General features: G+C 42.7%; 2 protein-coding genes across 8 annotated transcripts in view; one reads left to right on the forward strand and one right to left on the reverse strand.

Annotated features, from left to right (window-relative positions):
* TK2 (thymidine kinase 2) overlaps nucleotides 1–27,793 on the reverse strand; it is a 116,216-nt gene that overhangs the window by 59,455 nt on the left and 28,968 nt on the right. The gene's annotated exons all lie outside the window — the stretch shown is intronic.
* On the forward strand, nucleotides 5,332–27,606 carry BEAN1 (brain expressed associated with NEDD4 1). 2 transcript variants are annotated; one of them, XM_087729515.1, is made up of 4 exons: nucleotides 5,332–5,467; nucleotides 21,191–21,400; nucleotides 22,537–22,678; nucleotides 26,657–27,606. In XM_087729515.1, the coding sequence occupies exons 2-4, from the start codon at nucleotides 21,262–21,264 to the stop codon at nucleotides 27,003–27,005; spliced, it is 630 nt and encodes a 209-aa protein (XP_087585641.1). In that variant the 5' UTR covers nucleotides 5,332–5,467; nucleotides 21,191–21,261; the 3' UTR covers nucleotides 27,006–27,606. The 2 variants fall into 2 exon arrangements, with proteins under 2 accessions (XP_087585641.1, XP_087585642.1); XM_087729516.1 differs by lacking the exon at nucleotides 5,332–5,467 and having other exon boundaries at nucleotides 21,165–21,400.

Genomic DNA, 27,793 nt, shown 5'->3' on the forward strand with positions numbered 1-27,793 from the left:
GCACGAAGCAATGGATGAAATTAGTCAAGGAGAAAAACCAACCTAGAATTAAGGAGAAATTTCCTGACTGCGAGATGTAGTATGATGCTGTTTCAGGATTATCTAGGTGTTATTGGTCTCCTAGTCAACCTGTATTCCATGCAAGCCTCCAGATTGAGTAGGAGGGAAGCGAGTTGAGACTGAAGCGCACTGCTGTTCCTAAAAAAAGCATCAGTCCCCCCCCCCAAGTATTAGGTTTCATACCTCTCCAACAATGCTTTTGCAGCCCACTTCCAAACTGTTTCTCTGTTTCTCTCTCTCTCTCTCTCTCCCTCTCTCTCTCTCTCTCTCTCTCTCTCTCTCCCCTCCCTCCCTCCCTCCCTCCCTCCCTCCCTTGATTAAAAACCCTTACAGGATGGGAGATAAGGATTTGAGGGACATAGAAAGGAGAGGCATGGAAAACTCCTGGCATCTGAATCTTCTCAGAAATGGTTAAATATCCTTTTGCAGTTGTGCTATAAGGTTAGTTCGGTGCAATAGCTAAGACATCAAAATAGAAGTGTTTTTCACTGGATGGATAAATTGACGAAGGAAATACAAGGAAAGGAGGAATTAGAATACTATTTCGTTTGGGGGAAATGGTACAAACGGTTAGATGACAGAAACAAGAAATAGGTAAATGTAAAATTAAGATATAGTAGAAGAATTAGGATATAGCGATAGGCTAGGGGATAGGAAAGACAAGTTAAGATAGATTAACAAAACAAAAGTATATATAATATGATAAAGGAAAAACAATCGTCTGATATAAACGGCTAAGTATAAATAACTAAGTAACAGTACATGAAAAGGAGTAAGAAACAAGGGGACCATAAATGTAAAATTGGAATGTATAGGAGGGGGAACATTAATTGTAGGTTCACCGACAAAACCACAAAGCCCTTTTCCGCGCCGACATAACCACGGAGGGCAAATCCGCACCTTCCGAAGCGCTCAGCAAAATGCTTTTACTAGCTTTCAAAAGCTAACCCTAACCTAACCCTAAACATAACTCTAACCCTAAACCTAACCCTAAACCTAACCCTAACCATTACCTTAACTTAAATTGGCTTTCTGTCGCTGCGCTGTTGTAAAGCGCCCTTCTGTTGCTGCGCTGTTGTCGCTGCGGTGATGACGTTGCGGTTTTAGCAACGCGGTTTTGTCGGCGCGCTGTTGTCGTGCGCGGTTTTGTCGGGTCATGTTAACTGTCAATATACACTGATATGGAACTGCTGTAGGATGGAATGCTTAGTTCCTGTGTTGTTTTAAGTTATGTGTTCATTTTTGTTGTTGTGTTTACTAGTTTAAAATGTTTTTTTTTTAATTTAAAAAGAAGTGTTTTTCAAGCTTAGCAACTTGGAGATATGCAGAGTGAACCAAGGTCACCCAGCTGGCTTCATGCCTAAGGCAGGACTAGATTTCACAGTCTCCCATGTCAAGCCCAAATTTGACATATGTGTAGCCATTTTATTTAGCTCTCTGTTATACTTTTTCTTTCTCCCTACCATGTAAGGGGTTTTTCCGGGCTCGCCACATTCTTAAGGTGGAGGGAAGGAGCGACTAGATAGTGAGGATTGTTTTGGCTAGGTGACCTTTCCTGTGGGAACAAAGGCTGCTCCTGCTGAGAACCGAAGGTGGAGCCGAGCAATGTGGATTGAAGTGTTTATTGGAGAATGTGACTTTTGTGGGATGTTTCTAATTTACAATATTATGTGGTGTAATTCCGGTTTGTGTCAAGATCTGGAATTACAATAGACTTTGCCAATTTTAATTCTTCCCTTTGTTTAGTGTTCATATTTGTAACTAGCATCTTTGTTTTCCCTAAATTTATTTTAAATCCGGACACCTTGCCATATTGATAAATCATATTCATTAAAACCTTACTAGATTCCTGTGGTTGGGTTAATGTTATAACCAAGTCATCCGCGAAAGCACGTACTCTATATTCTTGATGCCTAATCTTGACTCCCTGTAAATCATCTGAGCCCCATATTTTATTCAACAATAGTTCCAAAGTTATGATAAACAATAATGGGGATAAGGCACAACCCTGCCTTGTACCTTTCTTGATTTTAAATGAATCTGTTAAACTTCCATTGACTATGATTTGAGCTGTTTGTTCCTGATATATTGCTTTAATTGATTGTAAAAAATGCTCTCCTATTTGCAATTTTTTGCATTATTTTCAATAAAAATTGCCAATTCACTCGATCAAAGGCTTTCTCGGCATCTAGAAATATAAGCGCAGCAGGGATTTTAGACTTTGCCAATTTTATGTCTACCTAAATAAATGAAGTTTGTTTTCAAAGATGGACTTTGGACATTTCTTTCTTGAATGGGTTTCATCACTTGGAAACCTGACATCTCAGTTTCTAGCCCAAGGGTTTTTTTCAATCTTAGGCAACTTTCAGATAGGTGGACTTCAACTCCCAGAACTCCCCAGCCAGCATTCTGGAGTTGAACTTCAGACATGACCTGGCCACCCTTGCTAGCAGGAGAATTCTAGGAGTCCACCTATCTGTCAAGTTTGAGAAATATTGGGCTAGAAACTAGGAGACCATGAATTCTATTCCTGCCTTAGTTACAAAGACACTAGGACGGTGTTTCTCAACCTTGGTGACTTTAAGTCCTGTGGACTTCAACTCCCAGAATTCCCCAGCCAGCTATGCTCTTTCTTGAATGCCCCATAGCATTTCTTGAATGCTATGCTGGCTAGGGGATTCTGGGAGTTGAAGTCCACAGGACTTAAAGTCACCAAGGTTGAGAAACACTGCACTAGGATGACCTTGGATCAGTCCCTCCCTCCCCCTCTCCCATCTCCCCCTCTCCCTCTCTCTCTCTTTCTCAGCCCTAGGAACCAGTCAATGGCAAAGTGTTTCCAAAATCTTATCAAGAAAACTGCAGGGACTTTTCCAGGCAATCGCCAGGAATTGGCAATGGCTCAGAAAGAAAGAAAGAAGGAATGAAGGAAGGAAGGAAGGAAAGAAAGAAAGAAAGAAAGAAAGAAAGAAAGAAAGAAAGAAAGAAAGAAAGAAAGAAAGAAAGAGCTAATTATTTAGCAGAGAGAGGGATTTGTGCTAGTAAGAGAAATATCCCCGTTACTGAAATTAAACTTTTACTTGGGCAACTAATGATTTAGATCCTCCAAGAACATTATCCCCTGCATGCTAAAAGCACAAAGATTATTCCATTGCAGGTCTTGCGCAAACCTCTGCTGCCAGGCATGTACATGCTTAAGGCTTTCGGAGAGACATGTGCCATCAGAGTGGGTGATACGGAGAAATGCGAGGGAGGGGGAGGGCCTTGCAAGCGTTTTCTGCTGGAGCAGCAGCCTAAGAAAAATTATAAATCATAAACAATTATGCTGATTAGCACGGGGCCTTTGGCTATCAAAAGAATGACACCAAAACATCAGATTAAACATGTCTTTAGAGCTATCCAGATGGTTAGTCTAAGCAACGCCCCTTTTGTGAATCAGGATCTAGGTTGGCCTTTCCTTTTTCTTCCCGCCTGACTTTATAGAAGAATAGGCTTCCGTTAATTCAAGTTGAAAGGGTTATGTTCACAATATTTGATGGATGGAGGGATGGGCAGATGGACGGACAGATGGCTGGGTTTCTTCTTTAAAGCCTGTTGTGTTGAATACAACTTCGACATAATTGTGTAGTCCCAAAGCTTATATTTAATGCTGCAAGGTAATAGCATTATTTTTCTTTCTTTTTTTTTCAAAAAGAGTTACTTGTAAGGTGTTTACAGTTTAACAAATACTTTCTTTAAAGAAATGAACTGTGCTTTGTTATAGGGCAGTGTTGAATAGGAGCGTGCACGCATGTGTGCCAGAAAGCAAAAGAGCAGCCATCCAGTATGCATGCATGTACCATGCAGCTGCTCTTCTGCTTTCCAGCATGCACATGAGCACTGGCCACCTGATCTTCCGGTTTCTGGCACGCATGCACACATTAAGATTAGCTGGCCGGTGAGCATGCATGCACCGGAAACTGGAAGATCATCTTCCTGTTGCACGCATGCACACCGGACAGCTGCTCTTCCAGTTTCCGGCAGCACATGAAGACCAGCTGGCTGGCACGCCAGAACCCAGAAGAGCAACAGGCTATGGCTTACGTGCCTGGAGAGATGCCTCTTTGTGCCACTTCTGGAATCCGTGTCATAGGTTCACCATCATGGTTATAGGGGGTAAGACGTAGCCTCAGTCTTTTCCATTGACTCAAGAATAAAAACATTCAAAATTTAGGAGGAGGCACTGCATCTAAATAAAAGAGAATAGGATTACGCTGAATATTTTCAAAACCACTCCATCAGTCTGTTTGTATTATCTTGCAGTGCGTATGTATACATTTCCTTGGATTCAAGCAATGCCATGCTAACAGATCACAGAGGCAAGGCGTATGTCGTCTCTCTGCTGCCTTTATAGCAAAATAAACTGTGAGCTCCTGTCAGACCTCCCAAGTTGAAACTGCTGAAGGCTCTTTAAGCCTGATGCCTTCCTACCACAAGAACCATTAGCAAGACCGGGCAAGCATCTCTTGGATACCACCAGGGCTGGGAGCAAAGAAGATTGCTGGCATCTTTTCCACCTGGGCCTTAAGGGAATTAGGCAGACAGTACACAAATCGAAAGTTTTGTGCATATTCTGGCCCTAATCTTATATCAAAGCCCATTCCCAGGAATCTGTAGAGATGTGAGAAGGACTTTCTATTTGTAAGTTAGAGCAATGTTTCCCAACCTTTGTGACTTTTAAGGTGTGTGGACTTCCAACTCCCAGAATTCCCCAGCCGGCTCCCAAAGATGACAAGCCCTCTACAGCAGTGTTTCCCAACCTTGGCAACTTGAGGATGTCTGGGGAATTCTGGGAGTTGAAGTCCGGACATCCTCAAGTTGCCAAGGTTGGGAAACACTGCTCTACAGTTAAATGAATGTTCCATTTTATTAGGAGCACCAGCAGCCCGGGGAAAAAGTCTCTCTCACACACACAGCAGGCTAACCAGTCTGTCCAGCAGGGAGATGAATAGTTGCCTGCCACTCCTATTCATCTCCACCCCTTGCCTTTTATCCTCAGAGCTAAGGTGGGGCTTTGCTAGCAGCAGTGGCTCTTCCGTTCCAAGGATCGGCCAATAGATTTCCACTGCTCTCCTCTCCTCTCCTCTGCCTTCTGCGCATCCACACCCAAGCATTAAGTTCTCAAGAAATCTGGGGTCTTGCTAATGCACATGTTGTTCTGCTTGCTATTGACTTATTTCTTTTTTAAAAAAAATTCCCTTTCCCTCTTATTGTTTTTTTCTCTTCTTTCTTTAGATGAAAAGAATTTCCTGTCTTGCAGACAAGGAAAACTTCAGTGCGAAGATAGCGTCCGCTTGATGAATTGGCCTTCTCTGCTACTACAGGAAGGACTGTGGCAAAGAATACGTCTCCATCCCAGTGACATGTTCAGGTGAATTATCCCCTTGGGTGCAACAAGCGTGGTTCACACATAGACATTCAGCTGAGATTTCTGCTACTTATCACAGGATGAAGTTGGGTTGGGTGCACCATGCTTCCCATGATGTCAACCTTGAGTGAGCTGTTTCTTGAATATTTTGTTGAGAAGAACATTAAGAAGAAACAGAGCTGACTTCCAGAACATTGAAGAGGGTTCATATTCTATTCCAGGCGTCTCCAACCTTGGCAACTTTAAGCTTATGGGACTTCAACTTCCAGAATTTCCTTCTGGAAGTTGAAATCCACAAGTCTTAAAGTTGCCAAGGTTGGAGAGCCCTGTTCTATTCCAGATCAAAAGTCCTCTGCATAAGGAAATCTTTCTCAAAACATGCTAGCAGAGCATAGATATTCAGATAAAAACACCAATCAGATCTCATCAGAAGAAAAACATCCAAATTAAGCTACATCTGGTGGGTTTTCATACCATTAAGAGTATTTTTAAAAAAATTCATAAAAAAACATTGTCTTTGCAAGAAGGGAAGTCAAGGAGGTTAAACAATTGGGAGTGCTTTTGCAAATGAGGCACATTAAGAGTATACTCAAGGTTACTTCATGCAAATTAAGTACCTTTTAATGGTATTTAATTATTCCATCTTACTTGCAGCTAAGGGTAGAGGGCTTCTTGGTCAAGGGAAATGATATGTTAACAACGGTGAAGTTACAAATGCAGTGTGTCATGTCTTCTGTACTTCGTATTGTAGAGAACAGAATTGTAACCTTGAGTAAGAGCCTTTTTCATCTATAAAGTGCATAGAGATAAAACAATGTGGAAGGCAGAGTAGTAGCAACACAATCCATTTTAACGTCAGTCTCAAAAGTTTTGGTTTGTTGAGCGTTGGGATAGATTTCCTTGAGAAGAAACATAACCTCAACAACCTTCATTGTAGGTTGCCAGTTGATATTGTTGATCTGAAGAAAGTAGTCGCAGTCCAAGAGTTTTATGACATCTTAAACTAGGGGTGTCAAACTTAAGGCCTGGGGGGGCAGATCCGGCCCACGAGATGCTTAGGTCTGGCCCGTGAGGTCACCCTGGAGACAGCAAAGGACCAGTCCATGGTACCACTGACAGTGAAAATGGAGCTCGGGGGGGGGGGCATCCACGGTCCTCCTGCACTCCTCCATTTTCATTGGCAGAGGGTTGCGGGATGCCACCGCAGCTGAAAACAGAGCTCAGGAGCCCGTTTTCTTTCTTTCTTTTTTTTGAAATATACTTTTTTTATTTTCCATTTTCATAACATATAATCACATGTATACTATTACATAGCCAATATCCTATTGTATTAAGTAGTAATTACATCAGTTCCTCTTGGCCATCAACGCCCAGAAAGATAAAAACCCATTATTAGCTCTTCTGCTCTCCATACACCTCTTTCTTCTGCCTCTCTCCTACCTCCTTTCTTCCCCCCATCATCCTTTTCTACTCTACTTCCCCTTCTTTCTCCTTCTCCTCTCTCTTCGTTCCACTCCTCCTTATCCTCCTCATCTTCCCCCCACTTACCCTCTCTCCTATCCCTCTCTTCCTATCTTTCTTCTCTCCTCTGTTTCCCACTCTTCCTCTCATTGGTGTATTTCAGCTTCTGAGCAAACTCCATTCTATGTTGATGGTATTTATGCTTCCATATCAATATACTTAACATATCTTAGTTTTTTAAAAAAAATAAGAGAAGACAGTATACATGTGCAATCATTACATTAAAATCTAACCCCTCATCAAGCCTAATATTCATCCCTCCCCCCCCCCAACAACCCCCCCAGCCTTCTCTCCCCCGACTTCCCAGAACCCATACACGGTATAAATCTTTAACAAAAACAGTCTAAAATATATTGAAAAAAAGAATAGAAAATTGATAACATCTTTACATTAAACTTAGCTCCTCCTTGCTAGGCTAACTTTAAACAATTTATATCGTTCCTGATCTTAATCATAAGCTATCTGGAATTTCTTAGTCCCATATTTATTTTGTTTATAATCGATCCATTTTTTCCAGTCACGTTTATATCTCTTGTTTGAGTGGTCCTTAAGATCTGCACATATTTTAGCCATCTCGGCTAAATTTGTGACTTTCAATGTCCATTCTTGAATTGCTCAGGAGCCCGTTTTCACTGGCAGAGTGCTTGGGCCACGACAGGCGTCCCTGACACAAGGGACATTGAGCTGGACATGTCTGCCCTGACCTCCTGAGGTCAAACACAACCCTGATGTGGCTCTCAATGAAATTGAGTTGGACACCCTGACATCAATTTTAATTCCTCCCACATGGATGGACTTCCAACTTTCAGAATATCTAGGAAATAGAAGTCCAGGAAATATCTCGGGGATTCTGTAGGTTGATCCATTTATCCAGAGTGTTCCAAGTTGGGAAAGATTGTCTCAAAGGCTTAGCAATTTCAAACTGAGCATTCATGCAGTCAAATCCTGCATGTTTCCTTCAAGTGGATACATGCGTACAAAGTTGTAAGGACAAACAGATTTTGAAGGGTCCTAAAATGTATAAACAATTTAAATCTCTAACAAGGTCATGAAAACTCAGATTATCCAAAATGGAGACCGCAGACTTGCATAGAAGCAATAATAGATGACAGTGCATACTGTCATCTTGCAAATGAGTATTAATCATTCTGGAAAGAGTGTCCATGCCATATTCCATTTCCAAAAGAAATCATCCCAGTTGCCACAAAAGCATCTATACAACTGTGGGAAATGTAAATGCGGGTTAAGCCAATTTGCCCAAAACCTCCAGAAGTACCTTTTAATGCATAGTATGTATTAATAATTTGGAACTTGGTTATTTCCATCTCCTACCGACTTGTGAAAAGTATTTGGTGAGTGCTGGATCACGGTAGATTTTAGGAAAAGTATCTTAGGTAAAAAATGGAAAAGATCCTTCCTCTGTACAAGTTTTTTCCTTTTTTTGACAGATTGTGTGTCATGGTTATTATGGTATAGATTCAGTTCTTCCTTGATGTTTTTTTAAAAATGCATTTATCCATTTATATCCTGACTTTCAAACTGAACAATAAGGTAGCATGGAATTCATCACTTCATCACTTTCAGCTGGAGGAGAAATGGAGTCAGAGAATTCCACAAATGAGAAAGTCCATTTAGGTCTAAACTAGCCCATAGCACACTTTGGGAAATCCAAATTAAAGCATCTTCAACTAGTTTCTGCTCAGGTTTTACTCGAGCATGGTAGTTGCAGTAGTAAAAGGAAGATAATTGGTTACAACGTCACTCTACAGTTACTACTGAGAAACCTGAACTAGGGAAAGGCAGATAATTGGCTATGCTGTCAATCTGCTGTTACTGTTAAAATTCTGCCAGACTCTGTCTTTTGAGAGCTTCTTCTGTGTCTTGCATTATGGGACCGCGGAGACAGAGTCTCAACTTGTTTCTATATGACAACCTGTCTAACGTTTGAATGGTGAAGATGATGTTAATCATTCACTGACTCTTGGCGATTCTGTGGGCTAAATCTCTCCACATCTTCCGATCTTGCGCTACCTTCTTTGAGTTTTTCTATGCTTTGGCTTGTCTCAGCTTTGATGATATCAAACCATCATCATATTCTTTGGTGGCCTGGTTTCCTTTTAACGCTAACTTTTCCAAAGATAATGGCTTTCTCCAGTGAATCCCCCCGCATGACACGGTCAAAGTAAATGAGACACCGTTTCATAATTTCGCCTTCTAGTCACATAGCAATAGCACTTAGACTTATATACCGCTTCCTAGTGCTTTACAGACCTAAATGGTTTACAGAGTCAGCATATTGCCCCCAATAATCTGGGTCCTCATTTGGATGGAAAGCTCAATCCACCTTGAGCCGGTCAAGATCGAACTGTGAACAGTGAGTTAACCTGCAATACTGCATTCTAACCACTGCGCTACCATAGTTCATGTTTGGTGTTAAACACTACAATACTTGCAATATGCAGGAGCTTCTTCTAGTACCAACAACTCAAACAAGTCAATTTTCTTCCCAACTTGCTTTTTGTGTAAGGTCCAACAATTCCCTCTTCCTTTTCTGTTCAAGACTTTCTCTTCAATGTCCAGTTTCACCTAAAGGTTTCCCCAGGACTTAATTCCGTGTCCTTCGGTTGTTTTCATTGCTTTTCTCTAAACTGGGTTGAGTTTCTCTCAATAGTTGCTGAAATTTAGACTAGTCATGGCAAATTGATTAATTTAGTATTTGGAAGCTCTCCTTCTGCTGATGCAGCTTGAAATCGCATTTGCTTTTTATTTATGTCAGAGTTTGTTGCAGAAAAATCAAATCCAGAAAGCACACACAGATTCACACAGCACACAAAAGTTACTAGATTCAGTAACTTCTTTATATACATAATAACAGATGAATAAAGGTACAATGCCAATAGTAGATTCTTTCAACGTGGCAGAAGTTACCAGCAGAACACAAGCAGGAAAGAGCAGTTCGTTTCATTTCAGAGTTCAGAGCAGACAGAGTAGTTTCAGTTTTGATTCTCTGCACAGACTCAGATCTGTTTAAGCTCCCATTGGCTGACTTAATTGTTATGCCTATTCATTGGCTGACCTTGTTACCATGTCTCTCCCAGTCATGAATATTCTAACAATGTATTTAGTTATTTAGGCAGTCATTTCTCATTGCTGATTCTACAATTCCAGGATCTTTTTTGTGTCTGGTAATTACCCAGCAAGGCATTGCTCATCCTTTACTCGATCTTTTGATTTCTTTTTCTTAAATGGAGAATTTGGGAAAAGTACTCAGCATTACACATGCACGCACACAAGTATGTATAAATAATGTGATAGCGGAGAGTTTATAAGTGAGCTTTATCCAAATAGTGTGGTTGCCAAGGGATTTTGTCATTCCTGCTAGAAAGCACTGCATAATGAGAAGTGACTTCCAGCCATTCAATAATGAGAAGAAGCTTTAGGCCAGATAACATGCATTCATAAAATGTTAGCTTACAAAGAGAGAGGAAAGAAAAGACATTGCAAGGCTAAGCATACTCTCAGAAACTATAAGGCACAATAGCTAAGAGAAACACAATTGTAGGGAAACATTTCAGGAACTGCCTTTTGATTGCTCACCTTTTCTTTAAAAAGAAATTGTGAGAAATTAGAGAGTGCTTTTCCTGGTCCATATTTAGGCTGTTGTGTGATAAAGATGGCTCAGTGGCTAAGACGCTGAGCTTGTCGATCAGAAGGGTTGGCAGTTTGGCGGTTCGACTCCCTAGCACTGAGTAACGGAGTGAGCTCCTGTTACTTCTCCCAGCTTCTGCCAACCTGCCAGTTCGAAAACACGTAAAAATGCAACTAGAAAAATAGGAATCACCTTTGGTGGGAAGGTAACAGCTTCCTGTGCGCCTTCGGCATTTAGTCATGCCGGCCACATGACCACGGAGACGTCTTCAGACAGCGCCGGCTCTTTGGTTTTGAAATGGAGATGAGCAGTAGTTGGGAACGACTAGCATGTATGTGTGAGGGGAACATTTACCTTTTATCTTATTGTGTGATAAGGATGGATTATTTGGGTGAAAAGATCTGTTTTTTTCGAAAATTGCTAAGCTTGCTTGCTATATGTTTCCAATATGGGTGCACAATCACCATTGCTCTTTGCAAGCTCCTTCTCAGCAAAGTATCTTCCTTGTTGGTGATCTTGAGAACCTTAGTCTACTTTAGTGGTGGGTTCCTACTGGTTCGGCCGAACCAGTAGTGGTTTGATGGCCTGGGTCACTGAAATTGGCAGCGACCCAGCCCCACCACACCTCCAAACTGATTCCCCGATCAGCGCCAACGGTGGCGCCATCTTGTTTTTCAGTTCTGCTCATGCGTAGAACAACTTTAATTGCACTGTGCATGCGCGCACAAGCGCACACACGAGCGAACTGGCAGTAGTGGCATCTGGAACCCACCCAGGGTCTACATAAAGTCTCATGTGGTTTCAAATGGTCTCGCAAAGAAAACGTTGGGTTATGGCGGGGACCTAAACAGAAACTCCACTATCGAAAAGCAATTTGTTTCAGAAGATCAGCTAATAAGGACCCCAGACAAGGAAAGCCTACCGTGCTTTGACTTCATCTAATGAAATCCTAAGTCTTGTGTGATTGACTGGTGTTGGATACTGAACCCTAACCTGGATCATCATGGACATGATTTAGGCTGCCAATCTTATCTTCATCTTTTGCAGTGCAATTGGCATTTTCAGGCTTAAACCAATTTCAATTGCCTGCGCTATAAAAGAGGCTTCTCAACCTTTTATCCTGAACCCATTCCTTTTTAAGACAGAACATTTTATACTCGGATAATGCCAGACTCGATAAGGCAGGAGCCCCATGTCTTTTCAGAAAGTCTGACAGCAGGTCAATAGGCACTCTAGTAAAGGAGATTTCTACATTCACAGCATGGTTATTTCACTGGCTCAGGTCATCCCATGTTATCCTTCAGAATGCTTTCTAAGTATACTGGGTCGATTTACATAAATAAAACAGGGACGCGGTGGCTCAGGGGCTAAGATGCTGAGCTTGTCGTTCAGAAAGAGTGGCAGTTCGGCGGTTCGAATCCTTAGCACCACGTAACGGAGTGAGCTCCCGTTACTTGTCCCAGTTTCTGCCAACCTAGCAGTTCGAAAGCACGTAAAAAATGCAAGTAGAAAAAATAGGGACTACTTTGGTGGGAAGGTAACAGCGTTCCGTGTGCCTTTGGCGTTTAGTACGGTTCACCCACAAAACCGTGCTCGACTAAACTGCGCCCGACTAACCGCGTCGCTGACATCATCAACAGGACGACAACAGTGCGGAGACAGAAGCACGCTGTAAACCCTAAACCTAATATTAACACCTAAACCTAACCCCCTAAACCTAATCCTAAACCTAACCCTTAACCTAACCCTAAACCTAACCCTAAACCTAATACTAACCCTTAACCTAACCCTAACCCTTAACCTAACCCTAAACCTAACCCTTACCTTAAGTTGAATCGGCTTGCTTTCAAAGCGTTATTTAAAGCGCCCTTCTTTCTCCGCGCTGGCTATTGTTGCCCTGTTGATGACGTCAGCGACGCGGTTTAATCGGGCGCGGTTTAGTCAAGCGCGGTTTTGACGGGTCACAGTTTAGTCCTGCCGGCCACATGATGTCTTTGGACAGCGCTGGCTCTTCCGCTTTGAAATGGAGATAGCATCGCCCCCTAGAGTTAGGAATGATTAATACGTGTGTGTGAGGGGAGCCTTTACTTTTACCGTAAAAACCTTGGACAATGGATATGCTTGCAAACAAAGCTGGCTGAAATCACTGGTCATTTAATTTTTCTAAAGATACTTACAGGTGTTCCTTGATTTATAACCATTCATTTAGTGACTGTTCGAAGTCACTTCTGACTGTTTTCACATGATCACGGTCACCTCCCTGTGATCCCATGATCAAAATGCGGATGCTTGGCTACTGGCGTGTATTTATGACAGTTGCAGTATCCTGGGGTCATGGGATCCCCTTTTGCGACATTCTAGCAATAGCAGTTAGACTTATATACCGCTTCATAGGGCTTTCAGCCCTCTCTAAGCGGTTTACAGAGTCAGCATATCGCCCCCACAGTCTGGGTCCTCATTTCACCCACCTCGGAAGGATGGAAAGCTGAGTCAACCTTGAGCCGGTGAGATTTGAACCGCTGAACTGCAGATAGCAGTCAGCTGAAGTGGCCTGCAGTACTGCACTCTAACCACTGCGCCACCTCGGCTCGGACTCTGACAAGCAAAGTCAATGGGGGGGAAACCCAATTCACTTAACAACCGTGTTGCTAACTTTTAACAACTGCAGGGACTCCCTTAACAATGGTGGCAAGAAAGATCGCAAAACGGGGCAAAACTTAACAACGGTCTTGCTCAGCAGTGGAAATGTTGGACTCCATTGTGGTCATTAAGTCGAAGACTACCTATATTTTTGTTCGAAGAGGACCTTGAGATCTAACAGGTTGTGGGCTGGCCACGATGTGTCCGCAGGTGGCTGGTAAGTCCTATACGGGCACGAAATGTTCTGCCACATGTCAGGCAGATGTGTGGGCCCCATTGTTGCAGCATTTGCAGCGTTGGCTTTGTGGAGTGCTCGCGTCTCTTGTGCTGTGGTTGTTCTTCTGTCCTCAGATGTCTGGCAGCCTTGGCGGATCAGCGTGCGCCATGTTGATCGATCTTGTGCCAGGTTTTCCAGGAGGTGATATCGAGATCCAGGGACTTGAAGGAGGCTTTCAACGTGTCTTTGTCTTACCTCCTTTGTCCCCCGTGTGATCGCTTTCCTTGAGACAGCTCACCATAGAGGAGCTGTTTGGGGAAGAGATGGTCTAGCATCCTTGCAACATGGCCTGCCCAACATCTCTGGGCTTTCATCAGCAAGGTGTGAACAGATGGCAGGCCTGCTCTGGAGGACGTCTGTGTCTGGCACCTTGTCCTGCCACCAGATCCTCAGATTTCTATGAAGGCAGGTCATGTGGAAATGGCTCAATTGCCTAGTGTGACTCCTGGATACAGTCCAAGTCTCGAAGACTACCCATATTTTTGCTACTAGAAGTAAGAAACAATGACATACAATGGCATTGTGCTCTGCACAATGCCAGCTTCCTAATTAAGGTGGGATTTTTTTAATATACCTTTTTTAAGTGTGTTGGACAGGCATCCTACCAGGTAGTAAGAGAGAACTGCAAGGGATGCGCAGTGCTCATTGACATCATTTTCAAGACTCTATAAATCATATTCTCAGTTCCGCTGGTTTGGGTTGTAAGTGCTTTCATGAATGAAAGAAATGTTGGTAGGAGGATATTGGCAGAACTGCCTTATGACAGAATCAACCAGGAAGTGCTTTACAAATTACCTCTAGTCTGCTGAATCATTCAAGCCTAACATAATATCCTGAATTCTTTAATGGATGAAGGGAAGGACATGATAAGGAGGGTTTCTTGGTGTTTTTTTGTCCAGGCTTTTAAAAGGAATCTGGTACCCTGCAGCATCTGTTCAGAAAGGATTCTTTATGCCCATCAGTGTAATAATGGATGTGTTTCAAAGGAAGTAATTCAGGGAGGCAGAGTGGCCGAGGCATTTTATTAGGTGGAAATTCAGAAAAGTAATTGTTGATAGGGACAATGTTTAATATTCTGTTCTGTTATTATAGTACGCGGTGGCTCAGTGGCTAAGACGCTGAGCTTGTTAATCAGAAAGTTCGGCGGTTCAAATCCTTAGCGCCACGTAATGGAGTGAGCTCCCATTACTAGTCCCAGCTTCTGCCAACCTAGCAGTTCGAAAGCATGGAGAAATTCAAGTAGAAAAATAGGGACCACCTTTGGTGAGAAGGTAACAGCGTTCCGTGCGCCTTTGGCGTTTAGTCATGCCAGCCACATGACCACGGAGACGTCTTCTGAGAGCACTGGCTCTTCGGCTTTGAAACGGAGAGGACCACCGCCCCCTAGAGTCGGGAACGACTAGCACGTATATGCGAGGTGAACCTTTACCTTTATTGCCTATTTCACTTCACAGTCCTTACTCTTAAGTCTTCATTCAAAGAATGAATGAAGACTTCCACATGTGGCTTCTAGGAACTGAGTCCCAGCATATCTGGAAGAAGCCAACTTGAGAAGAAAATTTTAGCATAGATTCTCTTTGCTATTTTCTTATTTATAAAGAGACCGGTGGCACAGGAGAAAACTTAATTATCTTAAATTTACAGGCCATGTCATGCCTCATTTTGTTGTGCTGGAGTCCTATCTCCAAATTTGGGGAATTATGCTGTGACAAATCTGATTTTCGAAGAATTCTAAATGTTACCTATCCTATAATTTGGCATAAAAGGTCTGTTTTTCTCTGGAAGAAATGATCCCCTCTCCCTCCCCCCAGGTTGTTTAACAGCAGTAGTATTAACAACAGTATTTCCTGGAACGGTGTCCTTTGAACCACTGCTAATGAGAATAGAATATTTTTTTTCCCCTTCCATTTCTGCTGGCCATCTGCACCTTGACCACACTTATCTTTTCATTAAGCAGTTGATTGAAAAGCTGGGGATGAAAATTGTGTTTGAACCAGGAACAGATTGCTACGAAGGAAATGTGAAGGCAGATTTCGGAAGGATCCCGGCAACAGCAGGAGGGGGGGAGTTGGGAGTCATTAGAACTGTCAGGTTGCATTGGGTCCAGGAAGTTTTATAAGCATGTCTGTAAAGCTGGGCCACCGTGTTATAATTTGCTGGTGCTTGTTTATTTAACTGATGCCCTGCCAGTTTATCCAAGAATGGCACTTGAGACAGCCTGCAGTTTAATACTTTATGACTCAGTTATAATATGCATAACTCTCTAAGCAAGCAAGCAAATTTGTTTGCTTAACTTATTTTTAATTTATTTTTTATTTCCTTTCCTTTCTACTGTGTTTCCCTGAAAATAAGACATCTCTGGATAATAAGCCTAATTGGGCTTTTGAGCGCATGCACTAAAATAAGCCCCCCCCCAAATAAGCCCTCCCCTAAAATATTTAACCCCGTGCACAGCCGGTCCCCATCATTTCCTAGGGGGAACATATCCCATGCTCAAAGTTTCAAAGTTTAATAACACTTGTATGCCGCCCAATCCCGTAGGATTCCAGGCGGCTCACAATACGAATAAATGAAAAGGCATAGAAAAAAAGAAAAGATAGACTTAAAAACACACCATGCACTCCATTCCAAGTGGGGCTGGACCATATTTTGGGGTCAACAGCCCCAGGCCTTCCGGAACAGCCAGGTTTTAGTGGCCTTACGGAAAGCCGAGAGAGTGGGAAGGGTCCGGATCTCTGCGGGGAGATCATTCCACAGGGCCGGAGCAGCTACAGAGAAAGACCTCCCCCGAGTAGTCACCAACTGGCATTGCCCGGCCAACGGTACCCGAAGGAGGCCCAATCTGTGGGGCCTCCCCACGTGCACCTGCCATCCACGTGGAATGGCCTCACGGAGGTTGCTACCGCAAACCCTAGCTACCACGCCCCTTCTCTTAGTGGCAGCCACAAAAAGAGCAGCAGGCCCAGCGCCGCTAGGGCTGGCAAAAGTGTGCCAGAAATAAAGACAGAACTTCCGCCCTCTCTGGATCAGCTGATCTGCGGGCCATGGGCTGAGGTTAAGGGTCATCTTGCACCTCAAAAACAATAAGACCTCCTGAAAATAAGGCCAAGCACTTATTTTGGGGGTCAAAAGAATATAAGGCCATGTCTTATTTTGGGGGAAATACAATATACCTATCCGTCTCAATCAATGACTGGCTTCCAATGCCAAACTTCTTTAGTGTTGCAACTTTACTTTCTCTCCAAACCCATTCGATATTCTGGCCAACGATTAAGTAACACGGAGTCCCGAAGCACCAGGCACGCTGCCTTCCCTACCTGTCTGTTCTTTTTTTAAAGATACTTTTCATTTCAAAATTAAATGAAAAGTTGGGAGCCTCCAGCATCATGCCTATTTTGTCCCGTTGCCTTTGAATGTCAGAAAAGTCTCGCCGACAAGGAGATTGTTTGTCTTTACGAGCTTAGATGGTGAGTGCATCTGGCTATACTTACCATAGACCAGTGTTTCTCAACCTTGGCAACTTGAAGATGTCTGGACTTCAACTCCCAGAATTCAAGTTGCCAAGGTTGAGAAACACTGCCATAGAAATTTCTTTTTGAACAGGTGTGTATGTGTGTCTGTGGTTGTGTACAAGGGCATCCCTTCAACATTGACTCCTGGCAATCGTTTGGACTAATCCCTGAAGTTTTCTTGGTAGGATTTTCATAGCAGTTCGCCATTGCTTCCTTCCTAGGGCTGAGAGAAAATGACTGGACCAACTGTCTTTGTACCTAAGATGGGACTATAACTCGCACTCTCCCCGTTTCTAGCTTGGTGCCTTAACCACTTTAATACCACTTTATGATGCCTTGGTAAGGCCACACTTGGAATACTGCATTCAGTTTTGGTTGCCATGATATAAAAAAGATGCCGAGACTCTAGAAAGAATGCAGAGAAGAGCAGCAAAGACGATTAGGGGACTGGCAGCTAAAACATATGAAGAACAGTTGCTGGAATTGGGCATGTCTAGTTTGATGAAAAGAAGGAGTAGTGGTGACATGATAGCAGTGTTCAAATATCTCAGGGGTTGCCACAAAGAAGAGGGAGTCAAGTTATTCTCCAAAGAACCTGAGGACAGGACAGGAAGCAACGGATGGAAACTAATCAAGGAGAGAAGCAACCTAGAACTAAGGATAAATTTCCTGACAGTTAGAACAATTAATCAGTGGAACAACTTGCCTCCAGAAGTTGTGAATGCTGCAACACTGTATGTTTTTAAGAAGAGATTGGATATCCATTTGTCTGAAGCGGTGTAGGGTTTCCTGCCTAAGCAGGGGGTTGGGCTAGAAGACCTCCAAGGCCCCTTCCAATTCTGTTATTCTGTATGCTTGGGTTGGATTGGGTTGAAATTAGCACATTGGGTTTGAAAACATAGTTTATGATTTAGTGTTGAATCAATCCACTGGGGATTAATCAACAACTCAAGAGTAAGCCTGGTTTCACCTAGTGTACAAACACAACTACTGTTTGTGTTATTGTTGCAATGAAGTAGAATAATCTTTTCAAAGCTTATAATCGATTAGCAAATGTTTCCCATTGCCTCCCCTGTAAGACCAGTCCCTCCCTTGCCATGTAGGTTGCTTGGCCAGTCCACCAATAGAAGAGAGGCATGGCTTTATTTAAAGCCGATGAATCAAATATATTTCTTGCCAGATTAGGGTTGGCTTGGTAACGTCACCTGTAATAAGAGCCGGCTGTATGTATTTTTATATATATTTGAAAGAAGTAGAGCAGGTTGTTAAAAAAAAATGGCCAGCTTATATTGGGCTCATTTATTTTTAGAACAAATTAAATATGTTAAAGGGAAAAACAGCAGCCACCGTAGACCAGGATAATGTTTCAGCCTGACAAATATTATCCACTTCCAGACAATGAAAAAAAAATCAACCTTAATTCACACAGATGTGGTGTGGTTGTCGTGGTGCTGGCTTCACAGGTATGAACTCAGCACACTTCTGGTTTGTTCAGCTGGCCAGGTGCAGAGTTTAGCACAATGTGAAGAATCCGTGCAGTGGTTGTGTTTAGCTGAAAGGTTATAATCTACAACAGTGGTTCCCAAACTTGGCAACTTTAAGACTTGTGGATTTCAACTCCCAGAATTCTCTGCTGGCTGGAGAATTCTGGGAGTTGAAGTCCACAAGTCTTAAAGTTGCCAAGTTTGGGAACCACTGATCTACAAGATAGTATAAAATGCTGCGTTTATCTTCATGGCTGGTGTGCGTATAGTTATTGTGATTTCTGAACCAGTTTGTGGATTAGAGGCTGGTGCAAATGTGGTTTTCTATGCACAGCTAATAAGCCTTGATTCAACCAAGCCAATTTGGTCTGCAAACTCAATCTAACCATAATACTCACTTAACACTCATTTAACAGCTGCCTTGCTTAGCAGTCAAAATTTTTGGGCTAGATTGTGGTTATAAATCAAGTATACAATCTAGTTTAATAGAAAGAAGGACTAGGGGAGATATGATAGCAGTTCCAATATCTCAGGGGTTGCCACAAAGAAGAGGGAGTCAAACTATTTTCCAAGGCACCTTAGGGTAGAACAAGAAGCAATGGGTGGAAACTAATCAAGGAGAGAAGCAACTTAGAACTGAAGAGAAATTTCCTGACAAATCAGTGGAACAGAAGTTGCCTCCAGAGGTTGTGAATGCCCCAACACTCGAAGTCTTTAAGAAGATGTTGGATAGTCATTTGTCTGAAACGAAATAGGGTTTCCTGCCTAGGCAGGGGGTTGGACTAGAAGACCTTCAAGGTCCCTTCCAACTCTGCTATTGTATTGTATTGTATTGTATAATATTTGGAAAAAAATATCACTGGAAAAAGTGACTTAGGACCAGTTTTCACACTTCCAACCATTGCAGTATCCCTATGGTCATGTGATCAAAACTCAAGGCACTTGGCAACTGGCATGTACTTATGACAGATCGAGTGTCCCGGGGTTTGTGAATACCTTTTGCAACCTTCTGACAAGCAAAGTCAACAGGGAAGCCAGATTCACTGAACAATGGTGGCAAGAAAGATTGTAAAATAGGGCAACACTCACTTAACAGCTGCCTTGCTTGGCAGCCCCAAATTTTGGGCTAGATTGTAAGTCAAGTATACAATCTGCTTCCTGGCATGGCTGAGAATCCTGAAGCCCCATCCCAGGTAATGCTATAGCTGGTGACATATATGTCATGCTTGCTTTCCACCCAAGCAAATTTCATTCCCTCCAGTGGAATTTATCATGTTGATAAAACAGGTTGGTGGTGTGAAGAATAGGAAGCCTGTATGTGTTTACCTGCTAATTTGAAATAGCACATTTACAAGTGGCCGTGACATCCACGCAGTGCCCTAAAGACACAAATATCTCAAACAATTTATTTCTCACCCTCTTTCCCTGGCACAGACTCTTCGCTTCTGACATTTCTGAGCATGCAGGTCAATAGTGATCCAATCTGATTCCTTCAGACTCTTTAATAAGAATGTCAGCGCACAGCGGAGTCTGTTATCAGGCAGTTGCAGCACACACAAAAAAAGGCAATGTCAGCTGTCGGAAAAAGGACAAGCCAGCATTTTGCGTTGAAGGAGAAGCGTTCACAAATCTGAGCAGATTTGGCCTCTGTTAGCCCATTTAATATTCCTGGATGTACCAAACCAATCTTGGTTATTCTTGGCCCAATACTGGAGGTTTTTAAGAAGAAATTGGACAATTGTTTGTCTGAAATGGTCCAGGGCAGGGGTGTCAAACTCGAGGCCCAAGGGTCGGATCTGGTCCATGGGTTGCTTAGATCTGGGCCACGGGGCCACCTGGAAACAGCGAGGGACTGGCCCGCAATGCCTCTGGCAACGGAAATGGAGCTCAGGAGGCCCACGTGCGGCCCTCCTGAACTCCATTTTTGCTGGCAGTGTGTTGCAGGAGGCCGTCACAGCCAGAAATGTTTGAGAGAAGAGGAGAAGGAAGAAGAGGGAAGTAGAGAGGGGAAAGGAGAGAAGGAAATGGATAAGAGGAGAGGAGTAGGAGAGAGGGAAGGAATGGGAAGTGGAGAAGAGGAGAAAGAAGAGAAGAGGAAAAGAGAGGAGAAGGAAGTAAAGAGAGGAAAGAAAAGAGATTAATATATAGAACGTTGTGCAATTATGAAAATAATGTCTATAACTATGACGTACAACATTATGTATATAAGAGAGACTATAAATATATGATTAAGAAAATATTGGTTATAATCAGGGTGTATAAAACTATGTATACTCAAAAAAGACTGGTTACAGCCAGTATACTGTCATTGAAAAACTGGAAATGTGATGTATAGATAAAGAAAAATGTACAATGAAAATATTCAGTTAAAAAAAAAGAATCCAAATTATTAATGATCAAAGTAAATTGGTGGTAGGTAAGAGTCAAAGGAATTCAAGGTGGGCTGGACTTAAGGTCTCTTTTGGGCATGAAGGTACCCGAGACTGATGGTGCATTCGATCCCTCCCTCGGGCTGAGCCTGGTCACCTCCTACAATTCACCTATAAACCCCCAAGATTTATCTAGCAAATATACATTTGAAATGGGCTGTTTTGTAAGATCTCTTTAACCGGGCCTCTCTTTCTGTGTCTCATTGCTACATAGAAATCCAGCTGAACCGTAGCAACTTCATCAGCGAGATTACTCACTACACAGAAACCAGCCGAGGCACTATTATGCTGGATTCGTCAGTGCTTGTGGCTGGGGTAGTCATAGGAGTGGTCCTCTTTCTATCCTGCGTGGCCATCCTGATTGGCAGCCTGCGAAAAAATCAGTGCTTTCGACATCTCCAGCTGTGGAGCGATGCCAGCTACAGTAAGGGAGTCTTCTGTGTTTCTTTTCTCTTTCTAGCGGTACCCTCAACATTAGAAATTCGGGGGGAAAACAGTCCTTGACTTACAACCATTAGTTTTAGTGACCGTTCAAAGTTACAATGGCGCTGAAAAAAGGGACTTATAACCGGCTTTCACACTTAATGACCGCTGCAGCATCTCCATGGTCACATGATCAAAATTTGGCTGCTTGGCAATGGACTTGTATTTGCGACATGTTGCCGTGACCTGGAATTTGCAATCACCTTTTGCGACTTTCGGACAAACAAAGTCCATGGGCAAGCCAGATTCACTTAACAACCATGTGACCAACTTAACAACTGCAGTGATTGACTTAACAACCGTAGCAAGGAAAATCATAAAATGGGGCAGAAATCCCTTAACAACTGTTTTGCTTAGCAATGAAAAAAAATTTGGGGTGTGGGTGTCAAATGAAGTTGTAAGTCAAGGACTACCTGAAATACGAGATGTAAATATTTCCGACCTTCCTTTCCATAGCTCTCACTTCATCCTAACAATTGCATTCCTAAACCTTCGTGACTAGCTAATAACCCGGCGCTGTCTGGATCAAACATAATTTCTAATGTTGGATTCCCCCCCCCCCCCTTACCAGAGGGAGCCCCCTTGTGGAGTACTGTGAAGCCGTTACCATGGCAACTCCACTGCACTGTACAGTAGAAGCCATTTTAAAGCACAACAGGCTATATCTTAACAAAACACACACCCCGAGGGATGTTAGGGGTGTCTTACCACCACAGTATTTGTTTCCAGAGAGTAAGTCATCCATGTACCAAGTTTGGTTGAAATTGCTCGAGGCGCTCCAGAATTATGCTGGAACATACACACACACATATATATCCATTATATACATAGTATGTATGTATGTATATATGTATGTATACATATACATACATACATACATACATACATACATACAGATATAGATGATAGATAGATAGATAGATAGATAGATAGATAGATAGATATAGATATAGATATAGATATAGATATAGATATAGATATAGATATAGATGTATAGAATTTCCAAGATTCTTTGTCTCCAATTCTTATTTAATCCACCTTTTGGAACTGTGCTAATATTACCTTTCTTTCCCCCAGCTCCGGACTGTTTTTCCTATGGTGGCTCTGTCGGAGAGTTAAGATCCAGTTGTGCTGAAGAATTCCCACCAACATTTTACTTTAGTTCTTACCTGGAGGCACTTTCCCAAGCCAACATCATACATCCAGACTCACCACCACGGTAAATTTCTTTTAATTGTTTAATTATTCTTTTTTAAAGGTTTTTTTAAAAAGGTAAAGGTTTCGCCTGCCTAGTCACAGCTGACTCTATGGGGTGGTGCTCATCTCTGTTTCCTAGCTGAGGTATCTTCTGAAGACATTTGCGTGGTCATATGGCCAGCATAGGGACATGGTGGCTCAGTGGCTAAGACGCTGAGCTTGTCGATCAGAAAGATCAGCAGCTCAACGGTTCGAATCCCTAGCGCCGCATAACGGCATGAGCTCCCATTACTTGTCCCAGCTTCTGCCAACCTAGCAGTTCGAAAGCATGTAAAAAATGCAAGTAGAAAAATAGGGACCAACTTTGGTGGGAAGGTAACAGCGTTCCATGTGCCTTTGGTGTTTAGTCATGCCAGCCACATGACCACGGAGATGTCTTTGGACAGCGCTGGCTCTTCGGCTTTGAAACCAAGATGAGCACTGCTCCCTAGAGTCGGGAACGACTAGCACTTATGTGCGGGGGAACCTTTATATTTATTTTTATCTATCATATGTATGTATGTATGCATCCATCCATCCACCCACCCACCCACCCATCTACCTACCTACCTACTTATTTCCCTATCTATCTTCTCTTCTTGGATATTTAAGATTTTGCTTCAGTTAAATCTATCATCTATCCATCATATGTCTGTCTGTCTGTCTATCTATCATCTATCTATCTTCTCTTCTTGGATTCTTAAGACTTGGCTTCATTAGATCCAGTCCTGCCTCAGCTTGAAGGCTGGCAGGAGGAGCTTGGCCAACCCTCCTTTTTCTTCATATTCCCTGGTGTAGAGGTGAAGGTGCCTTGTTTCTTCTTGAGTACTTTTTTTATTTAAGCAGGACTTCATTCCCGTAATTTGTAGAGTCTTATTATGCTCTGTTCTCAAGGGGTGGAAGCTACAGATTTTCTCCCACTGACTTAATTACAGGAAGCAAATTCAACTCCTGGCATGGGGCCCAATAAATCAGAGCTTTTTACAACCTTTCCATTCTCTTCCTGCAGCCTAAGTGGGAAGTTGGCCATCTGCTTAACTGATAAAGAGTATCTACAAAGTGCAGCTTTTGTTTCCACCAGCTGGCATTTTTTGTCCTCCAGGCAAGGTTGCCAAATGCCAGCTCCAGTAACCTTCCAGGTTTCACCCTTTTTCAACCTCTTCTCCCAAACCTCCTCCTTCTTTCTTTCCCCCACTGACTGTGGGGCAGTGATGAGTCCTTGGTTTAGCATCTACCTTTTGCAGTTGCTAACCATTCCATATTATGTTACTGAAAGTTTAGCACCTCTCTTTCATTGCAGTGTTTCCCCCCCTCCCTGTAACAGAACCAAGTCCAATGTATTGGATACTTTGATATATTGCGGTTCTCTAGCGCTTCAGCCTGGACTTCTCCAAACTAGTGGTAGGTCTTAGAGAGAAAAACCTGCAGAAAAATCTGTAGTGGGAAAGATAGCAGGGACGGGGTAGCTCAATGGCTAAGACGCTGAGCTTGTCGACCAGAAAGGTCGGCAGTTCGGCAGCTCGAATCCCTAGCGCTGTGTAACAGAGTGAGCTCCCGTTATTTGTCCCAGCTTCTGCCAACCTAGCAGGTCGAAAGTATGTAAAAATGCAAGAAGAAAAATAGGGACCATCTTTGGTGGGAAGGTTCTGTGCACCTTCGGCATTTAGTCATGCCGGTCATATGACCCCAGAGACGTCTTTGGACAGCGCTGGCTCTTCGGCTTTGAAACAAAGATCAGCACCGCCCCCTAGAGTCAGAAACCTGAGTTGGGAGTATTTGAAATGGAACTGTATGTAATGGGGAGATGGAAAGCGTATGCGGATTTTTAAACGATGGTTCGTTCATCAAACCATCAATCAACCATCAATCAAATACAAATTTTGTATTGCCAACGCTTGCCCTAAGCCATGCATGTCCATTTGCATCGGGTGAAAGGGGCTTTCAGGAATTCTGGGATTAGCATCCCCTATCATCTGGAGGGCACCAGTTTGGGGAAAGGGGTCAAACAAGGCAGCCATTACAGAACACAACATCAACACCTGGGACCAAATCTTCTGAGAATCGATTAACTCGCACTCCTGACCACTGAAGTGAAGCCGTGTCCCATTTTGGGGTGGGTGGCGGCCCTTCATTTTAAAATTTGAAGGGCAGAAAAACTATTTATATACAATTCTAATTAGGACACTAATTTATGAAAGATGCCTTCGGGACGTTAATAATTTAATTGCTTTGATGTACGAGCTACAGAAATCTCATTTGCGACTAAATGTGATTATCTCTGCAAATGTATCCCTAATCGGTTCTCGTACGAGTCTACAGATTTCATTTGGGATTATTTTGCTTCCTTTCTCTTCCTGCTTCCCTTAATCAGGATCCTGCCAAAGCATTCGGATGGAATCACTCTAGTCTATTTTTCTTGAAAGAAAAATATCAAAAGTAATGTCCATAAATATCCCTCTCTTAATGGGTTTCCTGGGGACCCAAATTCACTGGAAACATGTCAGTTCTATTTTAGAGTTAGTATTTTAGAAAGAGCAGATACAGAATTTCTTTTTTTAAAAAAATAGGCAGAGAGACTTTATTTGGCTGCTCTGTGTAATGACTCATACTTGTTTATCTATCTATGTATTTATTTAGTAAACATAGATCATTCATTTCCTCTGGATGGCTCACAATTAAATGATTAAAATTAAATAAAAATAGAATAATAGAATAAGGTAAAGGTTCCCCTCGCACATATGTGCTAGTCGTTCCTGATGAACAGTGCTCATCTTCGTTTCAAAGCCGAAGAGCCAGCGCTGTCCGAAGATGTCTCCGTGGTCATGTGGCCGGCGTGACTAAACACCGAAGGCACATGGAACGCTGTTACCTTCCCACCAAAGGTGGTCCCTATTTTTCTACTTTCATTTTTTACGTGCCTTCGAACTGCTAGGTTGGCAGAAGCTGGGACAAGTAATGGGAACACACTCTGTTACTCAGTGCTAGGGATTCAAACCGCTGAACTGCCGACCTTTCTGATTGACAAGCTCAGCATCTTAGCCACTAAGCCATCGCTTCCCATAATAAGAGAGTAGAATATTAAAAAAATTATGTTATCTAAATAAAGAAGGAAAAACTCTATTGTAAATAGAATAAAAACAGAGTTAATAACAAAAAAAATAGCCAAGAAGACTTGCAACCATGAAATAGCAATGCTATTTATTTATTATGGATAAAGAAGAATATTTGTAGCTCTGGGTTGAAATGAGGTTTCCTTGGTGCTCTCTGAGCTTGGTTGTTTCCCTCCAGATGTTTTATTACCAAAAAAGGTCACATGATCAGTTCTCAATCTATTTATTATTTCAGTTAATATAATTAATGGTCGATTGGGGATCTGCATTTAATTAGCAGCCTTCTATTCTTTACATTAAAGGGGCGTGGTGGCTCAGTGGCTAATATATTGAGCTTGTCGGTCAGAAAGGTCAGCGGTTCGAATCCCTAGCGCCGTGTAACAGAGTGAGCTCCCGTTACTTGTCCCAGCTTCTGCCAAACTAGCAGTTCAAAAGGACGTAAAAATGCAAGTAGAAAAATAGGAACCACCTTTGGAGGGAAGGTAACCGACATCTTTGGACAGCGCTGGTTCTTAGGCTTTGAAACAGAGATGAGCACAGTCCCTAGAGCCAGAAACGACTAGCACATATGTGCAAGGGGAACTTTTGCCCTTACCTTTTATTCTTTACATTAAGCATGACAACTTCCTTTAAAGCTTCTTGTTCCTTGAAAAAGAATCATCCAGTTCAGGGAAAAGTTGGTCTTGTAGTGTAAAACATATTTAACTTTCTGCTTCACCTGCTACATCAGTTGGTTGCAATTCTATTATTTTTGACTTCCCTTCCGAAGCGAGATCTGTATGTTATTGTTTTGAATTGATAGATTGGCCCAAATCATGCAGGAAATAGCCTGTGGTTGTGCTTTCTTTCAGGTACGATGAGTGTGTTGGGCCTGGAGCAGCCCAAATCTACCTTCCAACAGAAGATCCTCCACCTTATTCTTTGATAGACCCTTGTCAGCAGAATGATGTGTCTACGAACAATTCCTTGGAAGAAAGGGGATCTACCAGTACAACAACGGGGTGGGATTCCGAGGGTTGGGTCAGGATACAGGACCTGCATCCACCTTCCACGGCCTCGTCATCGTCCTTCCCAACCGAAACCGCTCCACCGTACGAGGCTGTTGTGGGTGAACAGAACATTCCTCTCCCACAAGCCTCACTCGCTCTGCTGAAAGCTTCAGCAGATTATCATCGGACACTTTTCGACAGAATAGGGTAAACGAATTACACCGTGGGGGGGACATCTTGCAAGGCGAAGATGCACGGAAAGATGAACCGATCGCCCCCCCGCCAGTTGACTTGCAACACAACTTTTCTCTTTTTCTACTTTGAAGAGGGCTAGGCTGGGCTGCTTTTGGAGACACGGGTTTCATTTTCTTTCTTTGGTAGAACATCTTTTGGAAAGCTGGCCTCTCTATGCCTTTTGCACCGTTTCCTCTCCCACTTTGAAAAGGGTAAAACACCAAAAGCGATGCTAAGGAAGGCGGACATCTCCGAAGCATTTTTATAATGTCTCCTGCTCAGCCAGAGGCATATGGAACTGTCCATTCTTGTTGGATCTTCCCTGGTTCGGGAGGAAAAGTTTGCCCAGAATCCACTTTGATGAGATGGGCAACTCTATAAATTTGACTAATAAATAAAATGCACATTTTTTTTAAAAAAAAGTACAACCAGTATTTTAAGCACTGCTCACAAGCGGTAGAGATAAATAACAGAGGAGGGGATTCTTTGTAAGGAAAACATGGGTTGGGTTTTTACAAAACTCAGTAGGCTAAAATGTGGATTTGGCTAGTTTGCACCTCAGTGTGGTCTGGGAAAATAGCCATCCTGAAGCCAACTGGTCTGCCTATCAACACGACCTACCTCGCAAGGAGAGTTGGAAAGCTAATAAAATAGTGAGAATGACATCCATGTTGCTCTGAGGCCTATGGAGAAAGTCCCTAATGACGATGAGGATGATTCGGTGGATTGTACCAAAATGTGATTCTCCAACTAATAATTGACGAC

Source organism: Thamnophis sirtalis, unplaced genomic scaffold, assembly GCF_051295495.1.
Source record: "Thamnophis sirtalis isolate CommonGarterSnake01/CBP01778 unplaced genomic scaffold, rThaSir2_p1.2 scaffold_14, whole genome shotgun sequence".
Classification (NCBI taxonomy): Eukaryota; Metazoa; Chordata; class Lepidosauria; order Squamata; family Natricidae; genus Thamnophis; species Thamnophis sirtalis.